At 41.3% G+C, this 23,773-nt stretch overlaps 1 protein-coding gene across 2 annotated transcripts; it reads left to right on the forward strand.

Annotated features, from left to right (window-relative positions):
- Nucleotides 1-770: 770 nt before the first annotated feature.
- On the forward strand, nt 771-15,456 carry wfdc1 (WAP four-disulfide core domain 1). Of its 2 annotated transcripts, none has more exons than XM_080476198.1 (7): nt 771-1,312; nt 10,756-10,951; nt 11,852-11,935; nt 13,127-13,258; nt 13,483-13,536; nt 13,932-13,991; nt 14,358-15,113. In XM_080476198.1, the coding sequence occupies exons 1-6, from the start codon at nt 1,220-1,222 to the stop codon at nt 13,988-13,990; spliced, it is 618 nt and encodes a 205-aa protein (XP_080332324.1). In that variant the 5' UTR covers nt 771-1,219; the 3' UTR covers nt 13,991; nt 14,358-15,113. The 2 variants fall into 2 exon arrangements, with proteins under 2 accessions (XP_080332324.1, XP_080332323.1); XM_080476197.1 differs by having other exon boundaries at nt 773-1,312; nt 13,127-13,267; nt 14,358-15,456.
- Nucleotides 15,457-23,773: the final 8,317 nt, after the last annotated feature.

Genomic DNA, 23,773 nt, shown 5'->3' on the forward strand with positions numbered 1-23,773 from the left:
AGGTGGGAGGGTGAGACCAGGGTGGGGTGGGGGGGGTGGGGAGGTCCTAGTTTGAGAGAGAGAGAGAGAGCAACTTGTGATGTATGTGAAAAAGGACGACCAGTGAAGCACAAGACGGGGGAAAAGAGACAGAGAGGGCGCCCCCCCTCCCCTTTTTTTCCCCTCTGAGACCCACCACATGCTTTCATTCTGTATGGGTCAGTGCCACTGAAATCACACTGCATCCTCTCAAAACACATTAGACAAACACAGGACAGCATTTTTTCACACATTCAAATACGCCAATGCATCAATGCATTTTAAGCCCCAGTCGACACAAAGAAATATTAGAAATGTACACACGTGCATGTGGCCGGTTAACAGTTAATGTGCACGTCCAGCCGGTTCAGATCACGTGAATAGCAGGAGAGTTCCTTCCTACCGAAAGAATATCACACACACACACACACACACACACACACACACACACACACACACACACACACACACACACACACACACACACACACACACACACACACACACACACACACACACACACACACACACACACACACACACACACACACACACAAAAGCAAAACTTGTCAAGAAAAGTTCACTGGATATAAGCTACGGACCAACTGCACGTTGCTGCAACACTGACACATTTGAGTAAAAATCACCAGATGTGCTGGAAGACGCAACATGGGGGTAAAGGGGGAGGTCTCACTTCCACTCGCTGCCCTTTTCCAACGCTCCCCCCTTTCCCCTCGGTTCAGCTCCCCTCCTCTCTCGCAGGGACATGTGCGCACGCTGTGCCAGCAGACAGCTCCAGATCTCCGCAACTGATGCACAGACAGCTGCCGTTTCTCCACCGCCCTTGCTATTCTTTCATTTCTTCTCCACACTGCCTCCATTCATCCCTCCTGTACTTTCCCCTTCCTTCCCTCGGCTCTGTCATTCTGTCCTGCACTTTTCCTCGGGCGGCTATAAAGGCAGGTCCTGTTGGAGAGAGAGAGAGGGAGAGAGAGAGAGAGAGCTTGTGTAATCTCGGGCTGCACATGAGCGCCCGAGAGCCGTTGATGCTTTCAGCTGGGAAGGCAACGCAGCAGAGGACCCGCACGCAGCTGAAGGACCAACTGGAGTAAGGAGACAACGAGGGAATAACTCCGAGAGAAGAAAGGAGGAGGAGATATCCGCTGCAAGCGATCGGAGTTCAGGTGCAAAACCCGAGACGATGCTGAGTTCACTGGTGCTGCTGCTGGCCCTGCTGGCCCTGTCCACAGGAAGTGATGCCAGAAGAATCAGGAAAAGAGGACTCAATCACAAGGTGAGGTCGTTATCCTCACCTCTGACTTCTGTGTTTGTGCAAACACGAGCCATAAAAGACTGCAGATTCCTCCAAAGTCGGTGAAAGCGAGAGGTACAATACTGGCTCTGTTACCGCGGGGCACTTCACACGGCCAGGGCGGTTTTGTGGTTGAAGTGAGAGGGCTTCAAGTAGACCTGTGACCGCATGTGAAAAGAAGTTCAAGAACACGAGTGTAAATTAGTGTTAGTATTCACTTGTCTCTTAAAGTCAGTATTATATATAAATCCATTTAGAGCATGTCACCTGCAACAAGTTGCAGCTATCCAAGTACATAGGAGTGCAAGCTGAATTACTTTTTGCCTCACAAACTAGATTCTTTTTGCATTTTTTTTTTTAGGATGAAGTAAATAAGGTCATCCATTTATTTATTTCCAAGTGATGACAACAGATGTGTTAATGTAATTTTTACTTTGTACTGTGCTTCAGTTACGAATCACTACTTTATGTAAATTATCTCACTTTTTCTATAAAATAAATTGCTTGTAAATTAGGGGGTTCGCAAAGCCTATGGTCACCCACTAAAATACTTGTTTGTTAAAGTGACAATCACCCTATAATTATATACAAACTGTTGAAACAACCACTTTTTCAATAGACTGCGATGTAAACATGTATATAACAATCTAATACGTGATCATAATGTGAAATAGTTTAATATTATTGTACATTTCACTTTGAAAACGTATGCCACCTCTGGGAGAAAAAAGAAAAAAAAAGAAGCTGTTTGAGAAAAGGATTGCTTTGGTTATGAAGCATTAAAAAAAAAAAAAAGTCGAACGTGCAGCAGGTTGGAATGAGTCGCCGATTTTCGAGTTTCCAAGTGAGTAATTGAAGGGCACACAGGATGTGCAGCATTTGCTGGAGTGTGTCTGTTTGTAGTGGATTATTAGGGCAGGAACTGAACTTGCAGACCAGGCCCCTGCTTGTTAGCTCAGCTCAGTGTAGCTGATTGATCATCTCTAACAAGGGCTCACTGTGGCGCACCGCCTTCTCTCTCGTTCTTTTTCCTTCTCCTCTGCCACCTTTCATGCGTCTCACTTTCTGACTTGTTCATTCCCCTCACCGGCTCTACTCCGCCTGGCATTCACAGCCTTCATTTCGCTTCTCCACCTCTCCACACCCTATGATCGCATATCTCCCCTCAGGTTTCTCCCTTTTCAAAAGTCTTCCTCTCGTCTCCTCCGCCTCTCGGGTTGGGCCAAAAGCACCGTCTTGCTGGACTCGGCTTCAAAGCTACTGTAATTGGAACATGCTGAGACAGCCGTCCATATGGAGTTAGCCACGATCCCCTGAACCTTTTCATCTCCGCATCTCCCAATCTATCTTTTTTTTTTTTCTCTCTCTCTCTTCCCCACATGCACACAATAACAAACCCTCATTCATTCAACACTGGGGCTTTGCAGAGAGCTAAATTATAGTCACTGGTTCACATTCAAGCTGCACTGAGAAATAATGGCTCCTAAGAGGAAAATATGTGATTTTTGTGATAGACCTAAAACCATCAGGATGCTCAGCACAACAACAAAAAACACCTGTCCCGCCTGCAAGAAGATCAAACTTAGACATATTCTCACGATATTTCAATGAAAGTTACTGCCATTACTGAACTGTCCACATTGCATTATTTTAGCATATGAAGCAGAAGGTGTTGCACTGAAATCAGTCACTTTTTCTAAAGGATATCGGATTAGCAACTGAGACTTGAGTCTAAAGAGAATGACAATGTTCCCATATCGTACTTCTTTCAGGTTGTTAATAACCTACTCGTATTTCCTTGCACGGAAACAGAGCTTCGATTTATTTTCACTTCAATCAGGCCCCGTTTTCCTCCAGAGTGTCATGACTCCTCCTGGGACTTGGTAGGTTTACAGCTGAGAGTCGCCGTAATAACATGTGATGTCCATGTGATCGTCTGTGTACTTAGAACAGCGCCTACTGATGGCCCTACAGGAAAACTACATAATTTTCAGCGTTTCTGCCATCCCCTTGTGAACGGACGTCGTTTTCAAAAATGTTGCCGCTTAAAAGTCAAACTTTTCTCAAATGAAAAAACGATGGATTTTCACTCAAAACGCTGTTGTTTAAACAGCCCGTCAAACTCTGCTGTATGTGGTCCTTCAACTAAAATGAGTGTGACTCCTCCGCCACAAATTCATCCTGATTGACAGGCTTGTGGACGTTACCTTTCGGTTTTTTATTTTTATGGCATATTTGTGAAGATGTCAAATATAACAACAAACACTGGTTTAGTCTGGTTAATATGTGCAGACTATCTTAAAGTCTAATGTGAAATAATGACAAAGCTGAAATTGTTCAATATGCAAATTCATGGCCTGCTTGTTGCCCTTTTTCCTGAAATAATTTATTCATTTCACTTTGGCTTATTGCTTAAAAACACATGTGGAAGTTGTATTGTTTTTTAAGAAAGTGCATGTTGTGAATAAATTCATATTACCAATATGCACACTTATACATAACTTTAGCAAATAGTCTTTTCCGTTTCAGAAAAGCATGTTCACTTTAAGATTTCAGTGAAATTCATAAAATATAGGTGGATGTAAGACAGCGGTGTATAATAAGATATATGTTAGAATTCTTGATGGGAAGTCATGACACCTCAGTTTCTTACAGTTTTTAATCAAATTCACAGAAGCTGTTCACTTGCAGTGAACCCAGACCAAAGGGACCCATTGTGGGGACCCAAGTGGGTCTTGTTAAATAAAATGCATTACAAAAAGAAATAGAAACATTATGCTTAGAGTTGCTTTTTATTGATGCATGATTGGTATTATGTGGCTTTGAAACTGGCTCAATGACGCCAAGCTCTGGATTTGGAAAAGTATTTTCACCCACAGGTAGATCTGAAATAAACAACTCCACGAGTCGTTTAACACACACACACGCACACGCACACGCACATGCACACGCACATGCACACGCACACTTGTTTAGTCTTCCACAGCAATAACAGGGTCTGGCTCAGACATCTGCCTGGACATGTCAGCGTGTCTAACGCTTGCATCGTAAATTTTTACAGTTTGATTTGCGGGATGGGGGGGGCTGTCTCTGACAGCACCTGGTTTTAATACGGACGCCCTGCAGATGGTCAGAAACACTTTTACTTCCTGCTCTTCTTCTTCTGGTAGGCTGTTTGAATTTGCCTGAGGCGGCTACATAAAAGCAGATTTACGCACTTGTGAGTTATTTTGAGATAAAAGACCCCAAGTCAAGACAGAATGACCTCAGCTTATGTTACAACCTCCAATGGTGACAAATAAGGAAACAGCTTGCATTGAAGAGAGTTAAAAAATAATGAGTTGATTGCAGTTTTGGGGCATCGACAAACTTCCCTGAACTACAGGAATACTTGGCTCAATTAGCACTTTTTAATGGGATCCAATTTTTTTTTGGGGGGGGGGGGGGGGGGGGGGGGGGGCTTGTTGTTCACAACATGCTTTAAATGGGACCGTCAGACTCCACTGAGCAATTTATGATCCCGAAGTGAGCAGAAGGGAGTTTTTTTTAAATATGGGTGCTACACGACAGCGTGAACTAAAGATTTAGAAAAAAAGAAAAGAGCACAAATTGTAAAGGAGGGAGTTGTGAATGCAGTATTTTTGTATAAACATATCAGATTAAATGTAAAATGACTGTCCAAACTGAAGTCACGTTGAAACTATGACCACATCTGAATGAGGTCCTGGATCTCATTTGAAAATAAATGTGACGAAATCAAGTGTGGGTCAGAAACAGGGTTTTGAATAGAGGAAAAATAAAAGGTCAGATTCGGGCCAGTTTACACTGCAGTGTGAATGTAGCTTCTGAAAGTTATACTGGTGCAACAAAGCAGGTATGCTCTGGTTCAAATCTGTACATCCATCCTTCTGTGGATCGTTTCCATGTTCTTCCTGTGTCTCGGTGGGTTTTCTCCAGATGCGCCAGCCTCCCTGTGACAGTAAATCTGCTGCAGGTGGGAGCCTATGCGAGGCCAGGATTAGGCCGAACCCGACGGGCCAGAGGCCAGAGCACGAGGACCCATTTCTCACTGTGCTGTACTCTGGTGTGACTTTCACTTTCTGGCTGCATAAACAGAAACAACACAACTGTCCTTCGTTCATCCATAATTGATACCTGCTTTAGGCAAATAGTAGAGTCATTGGTGCTATGGGGCAGCAGGCGGAGTACAGCCTGGGATCATGTACATCAGGCGGCTAATACACTCTCTCACTTTCATACCGACCGCTCATGCAGAGACGGCAATTAAAATGCGTGTCCTTGGACTGTGGAGGAAAGTTTTTGCCTCTAAACTGAGACAATAGTGTAAATCAGTGGTTCCCATTGGTGCCACAGCCCAATTCTGATTAAGTTTTGATACCCTTACCCATTTGAATAAAGGTGACATTTACTTTTTGAAAGATTTATGTGGTTTTCCAGTGAACCTGTAGCTTTGAGTTCAGGAAAAGGACTAATCCCAGTCAAATGGCATGAGCCTGCTGGCCAAAAATTTAAATGGATTTCTGCATCAGCTATACTGATTCAAAGGCGTTTTTTCTATCAGGGTCAGCCTTGCTACCACTAATTCTGTGTGTCAGGTAACAGACGCTCTTTCAAGCTGTTTCCCCCCCCAAACTAATTGGCTGCACTCACAGTTGGTTTCCTTCTGTCCTGCTGCGTGAGCCGCCGTTCACATTGGCTCACCTTGTTCGTCTACCTTTCAAGGTCAGACGTCAGCACTCTGCCAGTGTGTCCACTTTTTCCAAGGAATGCTTTTCCCAGCCGTGTTTCTACCTGTTAGGTCTGTCAGCACGGCTCCGCGTCCTCCACTAAAACTCATTTCCCACTGATTCACCCGCCTGTCTGCTCCCTTCCCATCTCAGCCCGCTGTGTCTCCACACATCTGCATGTCTGTCTATCTTTCTGTCAGGGTGAGCCCTGATATAGAGGTAAGAAATTAACCTTGACACTACGGGTTGGCAGTGAAAAAATGAAAACAGTTTGTGCGTGGTTGCACAGTCTCAGGAGTATACGATCTGCTCCGACAGTGTGTGTTTGCATTCGTCCTTCCACAAAGGAAGCAGAAAAGCTTAATGTCTGTCCAACATCACCCCACCGACACACAAATGATTAAATCTCAGCTTGGTTACAGAGCAAGAAAGGATCCCAAGTGGGTTGTCTTTGCAAAGTCCCAATAAACCAGAGTAAAAGGCATTAAAAAGAGAGATGGGAATCACTGAGGAGATCAATCGCCGCAGCCACCAACATCTTATAGCATTTCAAAATCAACAACAGGAAAAGAAAGAGACTCAAAACAAAATATTAAAAAATGTGAGGAAGTGAGATAGAGCACTTCAGACAGAGACAAATAGAGAGAAGAGAAAATATGCCCACGGATAGACACGAACATCACACACAGGCCCGCTGGCGGCGTCTCTGCGGGAGAGCGGCACGGCAGGCCGACGCATAAATAAACAACGCGGAACATCAGAGAGATTTGTGCGGGATTGTGCGATGGAAGTCGGGATGTAAAGCCCGGCAGACAACAGCATGAAAGCAGAACGAAAGACAGAGAGGCGAGTCCCGAGGGTCGAGCGGTGACACTGGAGGGTGGATGATGGGAAAGTACGGTAAAAAGTTAGCGGCTGCATTTCTCTGGTTCAACCATATGAGAATGAATTACTTCCTGTACTCGTGAAGTGGAGTATTCATTTGTACCAACAGTGCAAACACACACTGTCGCATAAACAGGAAGGGCACGTTTGACCTTGGGCAGGACAGCTTTACGAGAGACGCTGAGAGCAGATCGGATGTGAGACAAGGGAAACCAGCAGTGGTCATTATGCAGTTATCCAGCCGGAGTAACTTTGTAGTTCTCATTCATAGATGTAATTGTACCGGGAGACATTGTTCACCACTGAGCATTTACAGTGATTACTACGTCTCGTAGTATTGCAATGAGGGGCTCTGCGAAGCAGAGTAATTACCACCGAGTACGGTTTGAAATGTTTTGGGTGCCAATTCAATGCAAACGCTCGGGAAAAATATAACAGAATTTCCTTCGAAAAACCTTCTTTATCGCATCAATGAATCTGGGTCTTCAGTGCAGCATGAGACATTTGTCTGCTCCTTGCCTCTGCTTACGCTGCAGTTTATCTCTACCTATGTGTAACGTCTAAGCATGACGCACAGGGTCTAAGATGTACAAAAGCAAAAAATGTAATGGATGCTTTTTTTTCATTACTTTTAAAAAAAAAGACAAGGAAGTTGAATGAGTAATTTTACTTTATTCTTATTTTTCAATAAAGATGCTCATAGTAAAATCACCGCCAGCAGTTCACCTTCTGAACAAAGAAAATATAAGTCGTCCAGCAAAAGCTATAGAAAAAGAGCACTGATAAACAATAAACAAAAACAATCTATTGAAATTTTCGACGGGTTTGTTTGATTATAACCTTTAAATCACTCATACTGTGTGCGTACGTGTGGAGTGAAACATTTTAAGTTTCAACATAAAAGTTTGTTGTCAAGTCTGATTTTTTTTTTTTTTTGATAATCAGAAATATTTAATGTGTCGAAGCTTGAGCATTCATTTAGGAATTAATTAACGTGTTCTTTGCATATATTTAACTTTTTGGATTCATTGGGCATGATTTTGGAAATATGCATACTATTATGTCAAGATGAGAAGGGTAAAACAGAAGCACTGTATATTTTCATAATTCTCAGCGATGTTAGAAATCCTGCACACCCGTCTCAATGTGCAGCACCACTTCAACTGATTTATTTATTTAGAAAACAATGATTTTTAAGCAAATTTCTTAAGCGTAGCAGACAACACGAAACTGAGACCCAAGCTGAGATATCGGCGATGCTGCCGGGAAAGATAACTTCGAAAATCTAAACCTCAAAGCAATGCCTTCATAAAGTTTTCTGGACATTTCACCAGAACGCATCATTAGAATTGGCTTCATGTTGAGATTGCAGTCATTTTCTATTGTAACCGTTTGGTTTTTGTGAAAATATGGACATTTTTTTCACCTATGCTCGACGCCACAACAAAGAAAAACTTTCAAGTTTAAATTTAAAGGTCATTATTGCACTATTTCTACCAGTCCGACCCACTCAAGATGAAATTGGGCCGTTTGAACTAAAACGTGTTTGACACCTCTACGTCAAACTCACAATCCAGCATTGCAAGTTACGTCCAAACCAAGACTCAATCTTGACGCAATTACTCATGTCAAACTCTAATCTCGCAACTTTAATGAGCAGGATCCCAGATTAACTTTTACAGGCTGCGGCTGAGCCGCACATTGTTCGCCTGCATGTAAAAGTTTCTCCCAGCGCACCTCATCCAAACCCCTCAAACAACCCACTGAGCTCGCAGCTGCCAGGCCGAATTATGGCGTGTTCAAAGCGAGCACACATACAGTGTGTGCGATACCACCATCGGTGCCAAACATTTGCTTTTGTTTTTCCAGTCGGTTTCGGGCCAGAGGCCTGTAAGCCTGCCAAATAAACAGCACTGCTTTAATGGTCGTGTGCAGCCCACAAAGCGATTATCTAATTACAGTCATATTGTGGACCTCGCTCTTTTTAGAGAGCGCTGGCATCTCAGCAGAGTTCAAGAAATTCGCCGTGCAGTATTGAAAACAGCATCAAAACTGATTCTGCGATTGTGCGAGTCTCCGGAATGGATTTCAGCCTCATGGAAAAACGATTCTGCAGTGAGATCTACAACCACTTTACTGTAACAACGTTTTTATGTCCATGAAATCTTTCTTTCACTTGGGGAGCAATTTATAACAAAACCAGAGGGAGTGGCGTTTCGAGTATTTTCTTGATGGAGTTTGCCCAACATGCCCTTTTCTAGTTCATTTTTAAGAATAAATCATGATTTTAAATAAATGAAATGGAGTTTAAGAAAATGATAATTCATTTAAACACAATTTTCATGAGTAAATGTGATAAAGAGAAGCATCAGTGCAAAAACCAGAAGCGTGGCAGGTCGACTGGCTGGAGGCTTTTGTTTAAGGATGTCAACGTGAACGTGAAACTTCACATGAGGGTGAAAGTGAATTAAGAGGGGAATTATCTGAGGGTTTCTTTTGTTTTGTTTATTTAATAATGGTTGTCAGAGTTGACAGCCCTGCTTTACAAACTTTAAAATACATTTTCTTTGTCCGGCCTGCTGGTGAAGAAGTGAAAGACTTCAACAAAAGAGAAGGGGGAAAAAATCCAAGTAGACAAAAAGTAAAGCTCCTATCGTTACAATTGTCTGCCTTATGAGTGATTTCATTGAACCGTTGAGTGGAATAGAGCACAACTATGACCACACTGCAAAACCAAATGAGTGTGTGAGAAAGTTGGCGCACTGATATCTAGTCAATGACAGCCGTGCATTTTGGGATTTTATCATATTTCCCATGTGTACACAATCTCTGCACCGTGGGTGAGAATCACTGCAGGGGCAGAAAACGAATTATTGCACCACAGAGACTGTGGCTCCGATTACTTTATCCTCTGCTCCGCATGCAATTGCAAATCGTCTGATTAACAGGGCACGGCTGAGTGTTTGTGAGCAGGCCCGAGCTGCTGAGAGCGCGTGAAGTGACCTACTTTCTCCGTCTTCAGACTCACCGGGAAAGTGTTTGTTCCCACAGTCAGTCACCTTCCTAATCCAGGTCAGGACGTGAAGCGTCAGACATGCATACCAAACCCAACCTGCACGTCTGAGCTGCAGCCCTGCAGCGCCGACGGTTCGGTGCTGCCCCCTGCTGGTAGAGCCACCGCACCGCATGGATTCTGAAGCAGAACGACGATCCAGCAGACGAGCAACGAAATCAAACTACATAATGACATTCTGAACACACCGGGGACTGCATATTTCAGATATTTGTTTCCGTTATGCATGTATCCAATTTCATAGACGTTTTACTGACAGAGAGGAAAAAATACTTTGTTTTAAATATTTGAACAGCCTTATGTTTAGACACGTTTTACAGATATTTTTATCATTATTCATTTAAGGGGAAAGGGAGGTGATCACCATTACACGGCACTGTTTGCAGTCGCTTCTTTGAAATATACATTTATTTATACACACATTTATTTATCTTGAATAAATGACAAACCTAATTCAAATCAAACTGGCATGATGTAATTTTTGATTTGGTTTTCTTTTTACACAGTAATGAAACAAAAAAGAAAACTAAACCTTCACTTTTCCAACTCCTGTGTGATTGTGAATATACTTTGATACGTTTTCTTGTAGATTTTGGTTGTTACAAGTTGTATTTTACTGAAATTATCTATTTTTTCCAAAGAGTACTTATGTATTCTTAATGCTGATTAAAGAGCTCATTAAAGAGTGTGGATGTCTGTTTCTTTTCTCCGTGTCTCAGGACTATGAATACCCAAACCACCCCCAGTCCACGCAACACCAGAAGAATGACCGGTGTCCTCCGCCGCCCCAGATGCTGCCGGAGAGGGCCTGCGAGGTGCCCGGCTGCCGCTCAGACTCAGAGTGTGAACGCCATAAACGCTGCTGCTACAACGGCTGCATCTACGCCTGCCTGGAGTCTGTTCAACCACCTCCAGGTCAGCGGAGTCAACACCGAAAGCAGATCCAGCTCCAAGAATTGAGCTTTATGCTCCTTGTAGCCACCAGCAATGGAACCACTGCCAGTTACACAATAGTTGTGGACATTCTGAGAGTAATCAGGTCAATTAAATGGTTAATGATGAATTCTGATCCTCAATGAATGAATGATAATGACGATTGTTTGATCAGCAAACTGCACAAAAGAAAGCTTTTATTTCTAAGAAATACAATTGTATTTATGTATTTGTACATTATTGGCTGCTGTTATTTCATCTTGAAAGATATTTTTAATGCTACTTCAATTATGTACTAATCTATTACAGTAATGGCTCAAAATGTACAATAACATTTCTGGCTTCATTACATAGAAAATGGTTGATTATTGGCAGGTATGGCATCAGTGGTCATTATATCATTATTGGTTTTTACACCGATACACTGAAAATTATCATTGAAATGCTTTTAAATAGGGAGAGTTTCACCCTCTGGCATTGTTGAAGATTATTTCAAGACTTACTTTATTTTTAATGCGCAACATTTTAAAGTCAGTATGAATACACCAATATATGGTGTTTATACAGAAGAAAATCTCTGACTAAAATTACTTTGTAGTTCAGAATTTATAGTTTCAAAACAAAAGTCTAAATGTGAATGTCCATAAAAAGCTGATTAGTTGATCCTACTAACATTTCATCAGCAAAAAATTTGTATTTTTCAGAAAAGGCACGTGATGTAACTGGAACCGTTTAGAATTTAAATGTGGAAACAACCACATAGGACTATAAATGATTAAATTCAAGAAATTGAAAGTTTGAATTGAGATTGTTTTCAATAGAAAATAAAAAAAAAAAGCTTTTTAGTTTTGCACTAATTGTTCTTTGATATTCTGCTGGCAGTGCTGGACTGGCTGGTGCAGCCCAAGCCTCGGTGGCTGGGCGGTAACGGCTGGCTGCTGGACGGTCCCGAAGAGGTTCTGCAAGGTGAGAAGAACCAGAGTGGGGAAGGAACAAATCACAAAAAAAAAAAAAAACACTCCCAGCTCTGGAAACAAGTGGTCATTGTACAATTTACACTTCATTATCCTTTTAAAATCAAACAGCGCTACTGAGAACTGCCACAATTTGGATTCATGTTTCAGCGTCTTCGTCTGCATTTTCGAGCAAATTCTGATAACAGAGAGCATTTCTGAGACATTTCTTAATAAAAACAAACTCCAACCACGCCCAGTTTATATCATTTAACATACATACTTTATACAAATGAAATCAATCAAATAAACCTCTCGTTGGTAAAGCCATTAAACACAGTTGAAAAGTTAACCGATACAGTTTTAGAGAAGTAGTTTTTACTTTTACTGGAGCCTCTTCGACAACATTTACTTGTAAGGTTAAAGGCTGAAGGTCAGCGCTTATCATGACTCAATGTCACTCAAGCGAAACAATCAAGAAGGAGAAATCTGGGTACGATGATGGACTCATACCTGGAATTCAACAACCAAATCTGCTTATGACCGTCTGAAAAAACATTGTGAGCATCACAGGATTTCTGAGCGAACAAGATTCAGAGAAACTTGTTCATTGCATTTATTTTCAGCAGGCTGGATTGTTGTAACGACATGTTTTGCATGATTTGGTGAAAATCTGTTAGTCGGCCGCAGCTCGTCATCGCCATCATCACAAAGAGGGCGGAGCGCATCACAGGCACGTGACCTTCAAACATTTTCGCTCTCTGCACTGCTGCTGTGTGTCAAAGATCCACCTCAAAGTCTGACTTCTGGTCTCAGATTGACTTGTAGAATATGAAGCATCCAGAAACCCTGAGGTCCTCAGGAGGAGCTTCAGTGCTCCCAGAGTCAGAAGAAACGAGGTGAAGCAGCTTTTATAGTTCCTACTTCCTGAACACCTTGAGGACCGCTGACGCACCGTAAATCAGGACGGAATATTATTTGCTCAAGTCTTTCATGAATCAATGGATTTTACTTATTTTATTACCGTTATCTTAATAATTTTTTACCTATTTATTATGCTTTTCTAAATTGCATTAATTCAATGTACTTTTGATCAAATTGTCTCAATGTATTCCCGTCCCTTTAAATTTCCTTGTAAAACACTGTGAATTGTCAGACTGGTGCTGGAGACATTAAATCGGCCTTGTCCTGCTTTGCCCTTAAGCTGAGGCCTGCAGTACAACGGAGGACGGAGACGAGCCTCTTCACTGCCCCACCGGCTACGAATGCCACATCATCAACCCGGGGAACCCGGCCGCTGGCATCCCGAACCGAGGGCAGTGCATCAAACAACGCGGTAACTCTGGTACGCCTGCGGGGTTCCCTCCCAAACTGACCTGGAAAACCTGTGAACTGTTGCAAACTGGATTGATGGAAGGAGTCTAAAGTTCTATTGAAGACATTTTAGTTTAGTTTAGTCATGCCACAACTTGCAAGTTTCCAACTTGCCGTGTGAATATGTAAGATGTGGCATGTCGTATCTTTTGTTTTATGTCTATGTTTTGGTTGTGTTATTTACAGATGGACGTGGCTTGAGGCACAAATACTATAATAAGGACTACAAGGACTACTTAGGTCAGTACTTTAACCCTTTATAGACCATATATAATATATAGTAACTTATTTTTTTCTTCAGAAGTAATAAAATAATTGATGATGATCATAACACACAAGGATAAATATTGAGGTAAAACATTGAGATAAGTGCTGCTATAGGATTTTACATCTTTTGCACGTGAAAGTGGTGCAAGTGACAGTATGTCTATTTTCAAAGTCACACACAATTCTTCCAATCAGTCATATTATCTGAAGTAGAAATTGTAATTATATTTTGTTTTAGTCTGTGAAATTCTTTTAGAATGTCTTTTAATCAGGCTGCAGAGTCTAAATTCCGATGTATTAAAAATCTATTGATGTATTCTACATTTAGCTGCATGACATCATGATGACTTTTTCTTCTAAATGAACAGGTGCCGGTTCGAACAACGCAGTAGGATACGAAAAGCACCATCACAAGCACCTGGGATAAAGTAGGTTCACTTTCACCATGTTGTCATCTTTTTTTGTTTTGGTCCCCAAATCTACATTATGAAAAAATCAATAAATAAAAGAGTACATTCTCACAATCTACACTTTTTAAGGCACAATCCGAAATCCTCTTTCCACAATAAAAGTCTTTTCGGGCGATTGAGTTTTCGGGGCCCTCATCATGCCTGTTTACACCAGCTCACCCTCATAGTTTCTCTCATGGTGTTACTGAGGTCTGATCATGATACTGAGGCAGTGAAGCCCCTGGTGGACAAATGATGAAAGACACTTTGTGGCTCAGAGGGCCAAACCTTTGACACTTGCTGCTTCAGACAAATTCTAATGCTTTTCACGCCATTTGCTCGCAGGTGAATCTGACCTCAGGTTCATCCTCGACCGTGACCCGACGCCCGACGCCAGCAGCACAGGCCTGTTTGATCAGCTCACACCTGAACCCAGGTCGCCCTGACTCTTTCACCCACCCCCCACAGCTGCTCCCTCTCTCTCGCTGCACAAGTCACATCCTGCAGCCTTTTTCAGGGAGGCTGGTCTGGTGCCCCAAAAAACATACAGCCAAAGAAATTTGAGGATGTTGGGGGGTTGATGCAGCTGTGGAAAGATGTTAGCCCTGACTTTACAAAGATCAAATGGTTCAAATCAGACGTTTTTTATTTGAGATACCCCACTAATGTACAAATTCATTATTTATGTAAATTTGATTAAAGTTCTCAGTCTTGAAAATTGCTAAATTTCAAGTTGGCATTCCTGAAATAGATTCCCTAAACAGGTGCTTCTCAATAAATCATGTGTACTGCTTCAATATTTTTAAGCATTTTACAGGTTGGATGTGTGTGTGTGGTGTGTGTGTGTGTTTGTCTTTGTGCAGTACATTAACAATACATGTGGGGATCATGAGCTCTTTGGTGCTACTCTCAAGCTTACTCTTTCTGACGTTTTCTACATTATTGACACAAATGGTGCTCTAATAACAGTGGAATAAACTGGTCTCACGTTAAACTGAAGACGTAAAACAAAACAATTTTTCATGCAGAACTGAAGTGATGTGTGAAAGGTGGCTATCCGACCGGTGCGGCCTTGTTTAATCTGAATAAACCACATTATTCAAAGAGCTTGCGTCTTTTCTTGTTTGTCTCGAGTCCAATTTGAAATTTGACACCGTTGAGAAGGGATTTTAATTTGCGAGCTGGCAACATTAAAACCCTACAACCACAGGAACTAGTGTTCTCAGTGATTTTCATGAATTCATTGCAACTGACATGGACTTTGTTCTTGTTGTTTTTTTAGTTCCGTGTGAGCACTGTAAACCATGTCATCTGTAATACTCCTCCTAGTGGCCAAAGCAACGCATTCCGTTTCCTCATCATATGACAGTTTTGAGTTTTTCAATGCTGTGCAAAAATAAAAGGCTTTTTTTTTTTTTTAAATAAAGTAAAACTGTTTCACCGCACAAATATCAAAAATATAGATTTTTTTTTCCATTTGGTACAGTCCTGCGTATCCACAGAAAAACACTAAGAATAATCAAGAAGGTACTCAAAATAAAAGCTAAATTAATTCATATTTTAAGATGCACGCATGTATACCTATTTTAAAAGGATGATAATTGTGAATTTATATTATTATTTATTAATCCTCAGAAAGTCATTAATTTCTGGTCTACTTTTTATGGTGAAAGCTAGCAGTTGTATTGTGTCTACTTTATGGGTGACTGGCTTTGTATTTGTTTGCATGTTCTCCCTGTAGAAATATTCCAAGCAGTTCAGTTTTCCCCCAACAGAATGGAATGGAATGGAATTTGCCCATAGATGTAATTGAGAGAATATATGATTATTTGCATTTGTGATGGACTACCTCCATAGTTAGCTGGGAGTTGAATAATAAAGCTGTGTGAGAGTAAAGAAGATGGGTGAATAGACTGTGTCTGCCTCTCTAACAGCCGGATATAGGCTTTCAGTACAGTAGTGTCTTCTTGGTCATCAGGAGATCTCTGTTTGGACTTTTAGGGAATAAAGTTAGGTATTAGTTCACAATCCTGAGACAAATCCCACATTAAGAATTCATGCTGTATCAGTTACAGGTCTTTGACCCCGGGGGCTTTCAGACCTTGTTGAACTTTTGAACATTGCCAATGCATTTTGTGCAAAAGGGCAAGTTTTGTCCAAGGCACTTTGGCAACTTGAGCAAATAACTTTAATGGAAGAAAGGGAAAAATAGAGTACCAATATACACTTTCAATTCAAAATACTCCTTTACAAAGAGTTTTACTATAGCAATGTTTGAAATAAAGCTATTCCTGCGTTTTTCCCCAGGTTTATCTTAGAACATACATTCTTCAATCACATTTCTCTGATTATTCTTAACTCTTATGTGCTGTATTTCATTATAAAATACAAGTTCATCGGTCTGAACTGGGGTGTCATGTTTGCGCTCCTGACGCACGGCACAGCGTGTGGAAAACGTATATCCCAGCAGGTGGTCGTGCACGCCATTGTCTCGAGCTTCGCGCGCGCGTGCGTGCACGTGAGCACCTGCCTGAGTGCTGCGTCCAAAGAAAAGAAAAAAAAAAAAGAAGGACAATCTGATCGCCTGTGAGCACCGACTGTGGTGCGTAAAACTGCGTTTTGGATAAGCCGCTGGTGCCGCACCGCAGCTCGGATCCGGACAACTCGCCAACGATCGGGCATGTAGTGCTTCACCGCTTCATCAAACCAGCTTTGTTGACTTTTTTTTTTTTTTTTTTCACCATGAGCGCATCTCGCAGGTCGTCAGACAAAAGGTTAGTCTTGACGCATATACGCACAATAACCGCGTATTTCCTTTAGCAGTAAAAGTATAACGTGCGTATGAAAGCACGTTTATTAGACTTTTTTATTTCAGTTGGTTCATATTTTGAGGAAGATTATTAAATATTAATATATGTCAGTAACATCATGTACAATAACTCCTTACATCCGATGATAGATTATTTCACTGGGGTGTCACCAGAGGGTCCAATCCGGCTCAGGGTTGGAATAGAATAGAATACATACTTTTTTTTTTTTATTAAACTTCTCTTAAGATGTCAATTGAGGGTCACCCTGTTTTAATATAATCCCAGTCAATCTAAACTATCAAATTTTGCAGTCTGAAAGGCGACAGGTTTTTAAAATCGTTGTTCTAAATAGGATCACTGTAACAAATAGGACTTAAAGTTCTTTGCATTTTATTTTTTCATTGTAATAAAAGTGAGCAATTTACTGGTAGTAAGCTTAAAAAAACAAAAACAAACTAAGAATGTATGGTTGTCAATATTCGTTGGGAGTTATGCCATGATTTTAATGTCTGGAACAATGCAGACCAGACATGGTCGTATAAAACCTCTGAAGTAAGATGAGTTTGACACCTCTGCCTTAGGTGCCGATTTTCTACACTTAGACATTACTTCTTTTAACAACAATAAACTAAGACAGGATTGATGCGCTTATTAAAAAAAATTAAAAATGTGCCCAGAAGGTGTCAGTGTAGTATATGTACAAAGGCTGCCATGGAAGACTCACTATCTTTCAGCTGTGACTGTCTATAAGTAAGAACAGCTCAGAAAATCCTGGTTATGTAAGAGTTATGTTGATAATATGAGTCATGGTTTTGTCAGAGTCAAGGGCAACACAGGCAAAGTTAGTTTTCTTTGTGCAAGAGATTTATTTTTGAACTATGAATCAAGAGGAATCGTTTCTTTCCTGGTTTGCCTTAATAATTTAAGATTTTCTATTTGCACAGAATCGGCTCCAAAAATAAGCTGGATAAGCTGTTAAAGGAGAGGAAATGCACATTTCCACTACTGGTCAAGGTATGGACACAGCAGTTTATGTCTTATAAAAGTACCAATTGTCTTTTTATTTATTTTTTTTAATTGTTAAGTTCTTTAATAAGCTGGACAGACACCGCAGTATGTTATCGTAATGGTGACTTTCGTAATTTTGTGGGGTGAAGGTAGTCCATGCAACCAAGCACCCAGTGTTCATCTGCGGACCAATAAATAAATGTTATTTGGGTGGCTGTGTGCACTCAGCAGAGCTGATTTATTAGGGGACATGCTCTGCTCTGGGATGTTCTTGGCCTGTGCTGTACTGAAACATCTGAGAGAGGTGCACAACTGCACCCAACCCTGAAGCATTATAAGGCCACATACTGTACTGTGGGTGTTCTGCTCTGACACCATGTAGGTTAACTCCATCATCTCCTCCTCCTGGAAAGTACCCCGGCTTTCCGCTCTGCCCTACAAGGACACGTTCATGCAGCAGTGGACCGATTCGCACCCCCTGCTCCCGGCGCGGAGGGGATTAGTGAGTTTTAAAAAAACCCTCTCAGATCTCCCTCACACTTCCCACTTTGTGTTGATTACGGTTTTACCACAGTTTGGACCTCGACGTCCCTATTAGTGGATAAACCAGTACAGCTAGTGTGAGTAAATCCCTTTGATGTGAAAGGCTGTGTGCAGGAGGACAATGCCCATTGTCATCTCACTCTAAAGCTCCCTGCACTCAATATTCATTTAGCCTCTATTTATACAGTGGAGATGGTTGATGAAGAAACAATGAATATGGACGGAAAACTGTGCAGATGACAGGTGCATGACGACTGGCGCGTTGGATCGAGATGATAGAAATGAATATAAAAGACTGTCTCTGCCCATGTGTGTTCACGACTGAGGAAGAAGGGAATTTAGCAATAATACAGGCCTAATTTAAATGAAAGACATCCAAGCTTAGCTTCACAAAGACCTGCACGCTGTATAAACCATTCGCTGCAGCAGCTCATAAAGCTATAACAACCATTACTCCCAAAACCATTGGCTGTTCTCAAAAATACAAAGATTCCTGTAGAATTTAGATTTTTCTATCAAGAGACTTGTGATGAATAAACAAAGTGTTGAGTGTTCATGTCCAAACATGTATGTCCAAATAACTGTTTTCACTCTTTTCTGACTCCAACACTTCTTCTTTTTTTTTTAATCGTGCATCTGCAGTTCCTGTCAGCAAAAATGGTCAACTTTTTTGTTTTTAGTCCTTTTTACTTGATTTCTGGTCTTTTGGCACCAGGTATATTGTAATGAAATCACATCTGCTCTCAACACGATCGAGCTCAATTGGGTTCCGTCTAAATGGCCAAATATGTTAACCCGCACACCATTAATTCACAGCAATGACGATATTCATTCAACTCAACCAAAAATTCGGTTCCTCATGAATAGAAATATCCCTATTGAGCAGAATTTGGTTCAATTCAAAGATCAGCCCTCCACAGCGATCTTTGGTTTGTAACGTCTTCGCTCGACAAAACCCTTTTTTTCCTCATGTCTTACATAAAGACCTCTCACTGCAGCCCTCAGTCGGCTTTGATCGCCACATTTAAAAAGGCTCCTCATTATGTTGCAACACTCCGAATGGGTTCTTGAGCCAAAAGACGCTCAAAGTGAGAAGGCTGAGAATCTTTGAACATCAGCATGCGATTGCAAAGAGGCAACATTCGATGCTTGTGCGAGCGAACGCCCCGCTCGGGGCGTCAGCTACAAAGAGACTCTCTCTCGATTTCTAAGTAAGGGTTTGAAGGGAAAGCATTTGCGTCATTACAAAATACGGACGTAAGCAGCTGCTCCCAACAGATACACCATACCCTTCGAAGGTTTTAAACTCCCTCAGACTGTAGCAAGCCGTGTGTTTTCATGTTTGTGATTCTTGCATAATGTGACTCACCGCTGAAGTCCACATTCGTCATCTACACCTTATTTTTATATCGTGCGATGTTTTCAAACCCTTCATATGGATGCATTGCGTGCCTTCACACACACACAGATATTGACACAACATGTTGCCGTGCCATTCACACACATTGCATTGACTTCCATTAATTTCCTGCAGGCTTACTCTAAACTCTTTACATTTTGTGATTTTCCTCAATGAGATTTACATTTTTGTCACCACAAGGACAATGATGACGTGAAAGAAAGAGATTCTTACAGCAGTAATGTATATATATAATGTATACACAAACACAAAACTAGGGTAATCTATCTATGGTTTGGTCTATGTCGAGAGAGTATGTGTTCACAGTAGCATAAGAAATAAATCAAATAAAATTATTAAAGCTTTTCTAATGATACAAGTAGAAAAGAGTACTGTTCCACCATGTACCTGTATGGCGGTTGCATCAAGATTGTGAATAATGGGATTGTCATCTAAAATGATTTGAATCATATTACCGTTTTTAAGAAAATGTCAAATGTAATCCTAAACAATACATTTCTCAACCTTCATGTACTTACAGAAGATTCAGCCAAAAATATAAGATTGTCATAATCATTTAACCTTTTGTTTTCTTGAATGTACTCCGACTCACCAGGAATGCATTTTGGATTAAGTAGATATAAGGAAGATCAATAATTGCAGGTATAAACTGTGTTCTTAGTGTATTGGGAGTGTTTTCAAGAGGTGGTTCTAATGTGCAGATGATTCCAGTCATAGTATAGTTCTGACATTTTCAGAAAACTGATATATATATATATGTATATATATATATATATATACAAGTAGACAAATTATATTCAAAGGTTTGTTTTGCCTTGTTCCAACAGCTGATTGGTGCGTTTGTATAAAGTAAATACCCAATTGTTAATATATCATTACCGTCATTCAAAGTAGTGTGTGATTGCCATCCCATTAAAAGAAGAAGAAAAAAATATATAGTGTGTTGGATCACGGCCTTGATTATTCTCCTTTGCGCTTCATGACCTGCTTTAGTGTACAGTTTAACCGGACTCACCCATGCACCTGGCCCAGCGGTCACCCCTCCAGCCTGTGGGACAAGGAGTGTGACGCCCTATTATTCAGATGAACTCTGCCCCTGATAGGGTTTCTCATCACCGCTTTGTCCCCAGTTGACACCGGACTCTCTGAATTAAAGCCGGCCATTTAGAAAGAGCGCTCACCTCTGCTGAATTACAGGCTGATATCAGTGTCACCGAGCACAGCGTTTACACTGTACTATCCCGAACGCCTGTAAATTGTGTTTTGGTTTTTTTCCCCGATACCAGCTATCATGCAATCATTTTTAATCACCCATCTTAGCGTGTTTAGCGTTTTCTGTTCTGTGCTGAGTGTCAGTTGGGTGCGTATTGATTAACTCTCGTGAGAGTGCCTGGGTGCCAACTGAGACGCCTGTTGATTCCATATAGAGCGGTCACGTGGCCCATGCTTGTCAACATGTGAATCTCCATGTTCTGCCGGCACCAAAATAGTCGCGCACATAGCAGCATCCTCAGCGCTGTCGCCGACTGTTATCCCTCCCAATGGTCCTCGTATAGGCCCGAGCGGCGTCGGGGGGCCCCAGGCTGTATTACCGTGTCACTGCGCCGCAGCTGGATGGAAACCCTCCTCGAAGCTGATAAACATTAATTGAATCTACAAGGAATGCTGGGTAAACAGCCACCCAGGGAGCTTAGTTAATGAGTGGCTGGCTGGGTTGCATGAAATGTCTGTTTTCCTTTAACAGCGAGTCATGCACTACAGAGCTGCAGGGTACGCCAACGTCCTCTCCCATCGCTCTCTCTCATTTCATCTTCAACAACCTCGATTCAGAAAAACAGGTGGTAAATAAAAACAGGACGGAAGGATTTGCAAATCCCATAATTCTTTCATAATTCTTTGTTTTATCTAGAACTGACCATAACACCTGTTTACATTATGGTATAAGACCTTTTGAAGAAAAATATTAGCTATTTTCGAATTTGATGTCAGGAACAGGTCGGAAAAGCTGGAATATAACAAGAAAAAGTAGAATAGACATAAAAACTCTTGAAATGAAGATAATCATCAATTTGCAGAAAAATTGCTATTTGAAAATTCTAAAAACAAATTGCACATACTTTTCGAAAATCCCAGAATCTACAATATAAACTATCATCAAACAATTAAGCGATTATAGAGAAATCTTTGAGCTCAAATGAAAAGGCCCAAGGTCTGCGTTTGACGCTCGTGAACTCTGTGTTTGAAACCACCGCATGAACTCGGGAACACTTCCACAAACCATCGAGCATGTTCACAAACGCAAGCCAACACAGTCGGCTAAGTATACTCAGGTATCAGAACCGAATGTTTTGTAAGTGAAACTATAAGCTTAACTTTTGACACTGTCATGTCACAGAATATTGAAGAAAACCAACCTGCCTGTCAGCAATGACTCATATTTTGTTGTTTTAATGTGCAATCGACCCACTTTTAGATTATCTAATCAAGAAGCAACAAGTTGAATCACAGTACAAAGTAAAAATGTCTTTCAAAAGATGATCATTTTGATGAATCTTCATTTAAAATGTCGACACAATGTTAGTTACATGTGTAAAAAGCACAACATCTTCTACTTGTTCTTGACTTTGTAACTATGTTTAGTATATTCACATTTTAATACAGTCCCTATTATTATGAGCAGTAGTCGTAGTAGTACTAGTAGTAGTAGTAGTAGTAGTAGTAGGCTTACAATTACATCCTATTATCTGATCATGTTAATAAGCATTAACCTCTAAATCACCTGTACTGGTCTTACAGGCCGCAATGTGTCAGTATATACCTGTTGAGCAACAGCGGTCAGCTACACCAGAGCCTTTAAGATGCAAGACAGAATTTCCTCTGCAATCTCCGTCCACTGTGTTTTTTTAAGACGCCCCGTGAAACTCTATCGCCCCTTCTATCTGGCAACCGAAGTCAACAAGCGTTTCAGTCCTCATTGTGCACATCTGCCAGGCATGTCACCAGATTAAATCCTGTAATTTGCACTAATTGTTACAATTCTATTGTCAGTCTCCGACCTGCTCCGACACGGGGTCTTTTGTATCCGGGCGGTGACAAAAGCGTATCGCTGTGCAAAGTTTGTTGTGGAAGGTGACGGGAGAGTTCGTACCCAGGGGTCAAAAGAGGGCTGACAAGTCTCACTTTACCTGTGTGACACAGCTCACCCCTGCCCATCACCGCCGTGGGATGGAAAACCACAGCTTAAGAAGCAGAACGGTTTGCAGCCCCTGGGGTGTATTTTTGACATTGAGCCACTAATGTGCAAATATTGTTGTATAATTGTCAGAAACTTAAAGGAAATTATATAAAGAATATAAAAACATTTATGCTGTTTTCCACTATCATGTGAAAAGGATCAAAATCACACACTTCTGATATTCCTTTTCCAACAAGCGTGAACTTCTCAAGGTGTCCGACATCAACAATAATTTAGCCTGAGGCTAAGCATGTGTGAGGCTTGTCACCCTTGTTTATTTGGATTTTGAAGTGGATTCACTTCATGCATTTTGTCTGGGGTTTAATCACGGTCAGATTTAGATTCATTTCTTCCCCAACTGCAATAAATATTCAGCTGAAGAGGGGGCGTGTTGACTGGTGGAGGCTCGGTCCCCCTCACAAATCCCGGGATAACAGCTTACATAACCGAGCGTATTTTAGCAACTGGCAGGAAGTTCATGAAATAAATAGAAGTCAGAAATTATCAGGTAAACTAAAAATGGAATATGAAACACAATGATTTTCACCATGTTGCTGGGACATTTCAGTTCACGGGGGGCAACATTGGAGCCATTTGCGGACAAGTTGTTTGGCCCCAGAGCTGCCAGAGATGCCAGGCCATCATCACTCACAGCGGCCGGACTACACGAGGCGCGTCGACTCCATCCTCGGGTTCTCAAACCTGGCAGGGCAGAGTCTGGGGCATTCAGGTCAACACCCACACC

This window comes from Lipophrys pholis (assembly GCF_963383615.2).
Source record: "Lipophrys pholis genome assembly, chromosome: 11".
NCBI classification, from domain to species: Eukaryota; Metazoa; Chordata; class Actinopteri; order Blenniiformes; family Blenniidae; genus Lipophrys; species Lipophrys pholis.

Excerpts from the sequence above, each read along its gene's own strand:
- wfdc1 (XM_080476197.1), top strand. The coding sequence starts at position 1,220 with ATGCTGAGTTCACTGGTGCTGCTGCTGGCCCTGCTGGCCCTGTCCACA. Across the intron at positions 10,952-11,851 it reads GTCTGTTCAACCACCTCCAG|TGCTGGACTGGCTGGTGCAG; the intron begins GTCAGCGGAGTC and ends TTCTGCTGGCAG. Across the intron at positions 13,268-13,482 it reads CAAACAACGCGGTAACTCTG|ATGGACGTGGCTTGAGGCAC; the intron begins GTACGCCTGCGG and ends TGTTATTTACAG.